This window comes from Lepisosteus platostomus, chromosome 26, assembly GCF_059453375.1.
Source record: "Lepisosteus platostomus isolate fLepPlt1 chromosome 26, fLepPlt1.hap1, whole genome shotgun sequence".
Taxonomy (NCBI): Eukaryota; Metazoa; Chordata; class Actinopteri; order Semionotiformes; family Lepisosteidae; genus Lepisosteus; species Lepisosteus platostomus.
The window spans coordinates 5,771,139-5,776,850 of record NC_142636.1 but is presented as its reverse complement, the minus strand read 5'-3'; the positions used below and the strand labels follow the sequence as shown (position 1 = coordinate 5,776,850).

Sequence of the window (5,712 nt, the reverse complement as noted above, 5' to 3'; positions counted from 1 at the left end):
CCTGAACTTGAGCTAAACCTCAAATGATTCAACCATGAAGGTGAACTCAGTTGTAAAAACAAAAACCGAACAACACTGAAAGCACCCAGTCAACATGGTTAGGGATGTAATAGAAAGTTAAGACCAAGTGCTTAGTGCCAACACATTATGGGAACAAACATTACACTGGAGCCTCAACTCACATCCCTGTTTAGGGCCACTGGAAAAGACCAATCAGTGACGCTCCCCAAGAAACATGGGGTCATTTTAGCTAATCCATTCACGCCCAAAACAGGGACTAAGCTACTGTGGAAAGAGACTAGATGTTTAATTAGCTTATTATAGGCAAAGGACCCTGTGATTAGAGGGCTTACAGGTCTGGATAAGAATACTTACTGTGACATCCCAGGTAGTCTTACTCATTAAATCAGGAAAACTGGTTTTAAGTTCATTAAACTATCTGAAGTCACAGATTTAGACACCACAGAAGAACAGGGTTTTTCAGGCATTTTTATTGCAGCACAGAGAAAAACCAAGACAAGCATTAGTGCCTCATTCCACTCTGAATCCTTCATGCAGCCCAGTCATGTCTGTCACTTTCCACTCAGGACCAGACCACACAGGCTGCTCAGACCTGGCACCTCTGGACTCGGCCATCTTTGCACACAACCCAGAGGATCCCTCGGTCATAGGACACATGCCTGGCCACACCAACTGCCCTTAGAGCCCACCATCTACTGCCAAAGGGGTTACAGGCATCAATACCAAGCCTGCAGGAAAAGGCACAGGGTTAGAGCAGCATAGAATTAGGACAGTCATTCAGGCAACCATGTGCATTAAACCCTCCCCCAGCTCACCTCTTGAAGACCACTCCATTCCTGTTCACCCCATACACACTGCCATCTGAGCCCACCTCCACCAGGGACAGGGAGCCCTGAATGGGGTACCACCTGTCAGAGCCTCTGCAGGAATCCCCACTCACATCTAACTTGACAAAGATCTGGTCCAACCTGTTCACTCCCCAGCAGCCAAAAGGCCCACAGGAATAGTACTTGAGGGAGCCCACAACAGGAATCCAGGGGATGTTGCCCTGGCCAGCATACTGCAGCACAGGCCCGCTGTTCAGGCAGAAGATGGAATTGGCAGCATTGACACCAACCACGAACTTGTCTCCACCAGCATCAATCTGGATGAGGGAGCCTGCAGAGGAGAGCAAGAAATACAGCTGTTCTCAGCAGGGGGCAGTGCAGTGCTCATCCCTCAGTTACAAGGGAGTGAAATAGCTGCCTTCAGCCAGAAAACGCATTGACAGGTGGCCTGGCAGAGCCTGGTGGATTCATGGAGAAATCTGAAAGCTACCATTTCCAGCCTCTCTAGATGAGCTGTAGCCTCACCTGGTTGCACTCGGATCCACCTTCCTCCAAGCCACTTGAACACAAGGCTTGCGAGACTCACACTCCAGAGTCCTGCTGACCCCACACTCACATGTTTCCCCTTCATGGCCAGAGAGACCCAGCTGTTGCCCTGGTAGCTGACCAGGTTGTCTGCATTGTCAACTCCACACACCCTTCCAGCACCAGCATCTATCTGCTTCAGACTGCCAGGCACAGCCCGACACTGCAGGGCTTCAGCCACAGACACTGGGGAGGAGAGGACACCACTGGGTCAATGATCACGTGGAAGCAGCCTGGGCTGAGGGCAACATAGGATCATGAGCATCCGACACGGAGGGACTAAGTCAATATACGAGGACAGAAGAAACAAGCCAATAGGGCATTAATGAATCAGCAACAGCCACAAGTGAACAGAGCTCCATACACAGAATCAAAGGTTTGCAGAACTTCAAGAGCACACAAACATCCATGTTGTGGATTTAACACTCAGGCAACATCTATACTCAAGATCACATAACTATCCTGAAACCCTTAAATACTAGCAGCATGCAGTTAATCCTCCCATCTACCTTTGTGCTGCTCCTTTTATTCAAAGTAAGAAACCCAAACATTACCTAGAAAGAATCCTACAAGGCAACACAACACACAGCCTCTCCCTTCCATGTTGATGAGTGATCACACAAACCTCATGTATGGTATAAACCCCCACAGTGGCCTTTATATACTCAAGGCTGCTGGGCTTCAGCTCCTACACACACCTGTCTAACCAGGTGTTAAATTGTGAACCATAACGAGCTGCTGATTGAATCACTCAAGTATCAATTACAGAAGACATCATTAATTATATTCTTTCCATAGACCTTATCCTCAGGGTTTAGGAATCATGGCGACAAGAACTGAAATTGAAGCCCAGTGCTTCAGATAGTCATGAGCTGGATTAGTACTAATACCAGCAGTGACATCCTCCAGTAGTGCAGGTCAGGGGTGGTCTAAATTAGATAACGAGACAAATAGTTTCATTGCAAAGCTGAATGTTTGGTTACTCTTGCTCTTTGTCATGAGATATTTTTTTTCATTTCAGATTTGATCTCCCAGATTAAAGATTACATTTTTCTGAGCACTTAGAGGAAAATATCTGGGCCCTAGACTGAAATATTCCAAGTCCAGTCTTGTTTTCTCAGTTAATGTCATGTGGGAGAGGATTAGTGATAATTCAAATCTATGAAAGCACAAGTTCCTGCATTCAGAATGGGGAATTAATGATACTGTAGCTCTTAAAGCACTTAAATCACAAGTGACCATTTGGACAGCACAGTGGTGTGGATTAAGGACTGCAGCCTCACAGTTCCTGGGGTTGATGTCCAACTGAATTTCCTGCTGTGTGGAGCTTGCATGTCTTCCATATGGATTTTCTCGAAGGGATGTAATGGAAAGTTACTGAAAAAAAGTGTTTTATCCTAAATATGTCCGTTTACGGGCAGAGCTGTGTTGTAAAAGCAACTGGATTCTTAGAACAAAGTGTGATTGTACCCAGCGAGTCAAGGCCATGGGATGTTCTAAGAATATGTTGATCTCTGTCCCAGCAAAAAGGTGATGGGTAACTGCATGTAGCCGTCTTCTCTGTCCTAAGCCTAAGACCTATAAGGACTGGAAAATGACTGTCTCGCCTGTCTTTGTTTTACCAACCTACCATAATGAAGTAAACACGTTGAGGTGTTGCATCAGCTAAGTGTATAAAATAAGGGACCTTTTCCTATTTTACTTTGAAAATCAGCTCTCACTTGCTGCACAGACTGGTGGTTGCTGTTTTTCCCTATTGCGCAATATGAATAAATGCCTTACTGAGTGAATGAGAACACCTCTCCTGGCTCGTCTTTGATAAAATTCCAAGACAGGGACCAGTTTGCTACCAATTTAGAAAGGCATCCTGGCTTTTCAAAGTAGTTTACATGGATGTAAAAAGTTATGTCAATGATTAAAAAATTGCAGTTGGAGAAAGTGTGGACATTCAAAGGAAGTAGATAGATTGATACTTTATTGTTATAGCTGTATCAGTTTACTTTTCAGTCCAGAAACTGGTCCCTGTCAATGTTGCCTCTGCCCAGACACACAGTGGATGCGTTGTACAGTCTTATGGCAGAAGGCAAGAATGACCTCCTGTAGCGCAGGGCTTCCTTGGGGCGCCTCCCGGACATTCTCAGACTCAGCTGCTCCTGGACATCCTCAGACTCAGCTCGGACCACCATGTAACGGCCAGTGTATCCGAGAGTCAGAACTTCACTTCAACAAGTGAACTACAGTCGGAACTGTGGACAGCTGAATCTGTGGATTCAGGACTTGCGCTACATCAGGAACGAACCGGTCTTCTTCCTGTCTAAAGAGTGTGACCTGCTTGGACCCACAGTCACTTTTCTCCTGTGGACAAACTCTGCTAGTTTCAGCCAACACTAATTGTCTGCTAACCCTCACAATAAGATCTGTTATGTTTATATGCACATTTTATGTATTAATAAATGTATTGTGGTGTATTAGTATCCGTGTGTGTGTTGCTGAGTATCCCTCTGGGTCGGTCTTATAATAGCCATCAAAGACTCATTTTGTGACTTAATGCTACAATTAATAATTGTCCCAGTAAATGCACAAAACCCCTACATTTATTGGTGCCTCATGAGAGGATGCCTACCCCACAATTGCACAATTGCAGCACATCTGAGAACTTCTGCAGGTGGCATGACTCTGAGTTGTATTTAAAGTCCAAAGTATAGAGGGTGAAGCGGAACGGAGAAAGAACTGTCTCTGAGGAGCCCCTGTGTTACTTACTACCTGTTCAGACACAGTTCTGAAGTCTCACAGACTGTGGTCTGCCTGTCAGATAGTCAGTGATCCACAAGATCATGGAGGCACCGACTTGTATCTCCTCCAGCTTCCTCCTTAGAAGTAAGGGCTGGATAGTATTGAAGGCACTGGAGAAGTAAAAAAAAATAATCCTTACAGTGCTGCCAGCCTTGTCCAGGTGTGAGTAGGCCCTTAGCAGCATGTAGATGATTGCAACCTCCACACCAAAACTGGGCTGGTAGGCGAACTGTAGGGTGTCCAGTGATAAACTAACTAGAGATCTCAGGTGGGATAAGACCAGCCTCTCCAGTGCCTTCATGACATGAGAAGTCAGCTCTACTGGTCTGTAGTCATTGAGGACAGAGGGGCACCCTTTCTTTGGTACCGGGACCAGGCATGATGTCTTCCAGAGCACAGGGACTCTCTCCAAGCGCAGTCTCAGGTTGAACAGTCGCTGGAGCACTCCACTCAGCTGATCCGCACAAGCCCTCAAAACTCTGGGACAGACGTCATCTGGACCTGTGGCCTTACCCTGGTGAAGCCTCTTCAGCTCCTTCTTCACCTGGTCCGCCGTGATGGTCAGCCTGGCCTGGGGGATGGTGCTCATAGCGCTGTAGGTGCTGCAGGTGTTAATGGCGGAGGTGTTGGAGAGTGGCAGCTGTGGGGGATGGGGGGGTGAGTAGCTGTCGGGGGTTGTAGCTGTAGGCGGCCATGATTGTGGGGGATGGAGGAGGTGTTGGGCAGTCGCAGCTGTGAAGGCTTAGGGAGCGTGTGGCTGTGAGGGGATGGGTGTTGAGCCACAGAGGGCCCTAAATCAAACCTGTTAAAAACTGGTTCAACTTGTTGGGCATCTCCAGGTTCCCCTCCGTTGCACCCCCAGCCTGTTTGAAGCCAGTGATCTCTCACATGCTCCTCCATACGTCCCTCACCCTATTCCTTTACAGCTTGTCCTCTACCTTCCTCCTGTAGGCGTCCTTGTTCTCTCTAAACTTCTGCTTTAGTTCCCTCTGTACACCTCTTCCTTATCCCCCCTCCTAAAGGCTCTCTTCTTATCATTCAGAAGAGCCTTCAGGTCGCTGGTGATCCAGGGTTTGTTATTGGAAAAGCAGTGTACAGTACATCTTTGGTGGGGATGGTGTTGTGTACGCAGAAGTTAATGTAGTCAGTGACACAGTCCATCATGTTGTCTATGTCGTCCCCATGTGGTTCGCACAGCACATCCCAGTTGGTAGCCTCCAGACCACCACATAGATCCTTCCCTGCCAAGGGGGGGAAGGGCTGTGGAACTATATGCATCCTTAGCGTTGGCATAAAATAAGTCCAGTGTTTTCTGTTCTCTGGTCGGGCACTTAACAAACTGGGGGAAAGTAGGCAAAGTGATGGAAATAGAGAAGTGGTTTAAGTCCCCTGAAATAGCTATAAAAGCGCTAGGGTGCTTTGTTTGTAGCCTGGCTGTGACTGTGTGTATGATGTCACACGCTGCCTCTGCGTTCGCCGTGGGTGG

At 47.2% G+C, this 5,712-nt stretch overlaps 1 protein-coding gene across 1 annotated transcript; it reads right to left on the bottom strand.

The window, feature by feature from the left end:
- Nucleotides 1-472: 472 nt before the first annotated feature.
- LOC148639805 (fish-egg lectin-like) lies at nt 473-2,082 on the bottom strand. The gene is made up of 4 exons (XM_088620491.1): nt 1,988-2,082; nt 1,374-1,619; nt 837-1,179; nt 473-749 (listed from the first exon to the last, which is right to left on the bottom strand). Exons 1-4 carry the CDS (start codon nt 2,034-2,036, stop codon nt 608-610), a joined length of 780 nt encoding a protein of 259 aa, XP_088476617.1. The 5' UTR covers nt 2,037-2,082; the 3' UTR covers nt 473-607.
- Nucleotides 2,083-5,712: the final 3,630 nt, after the last annotated feature.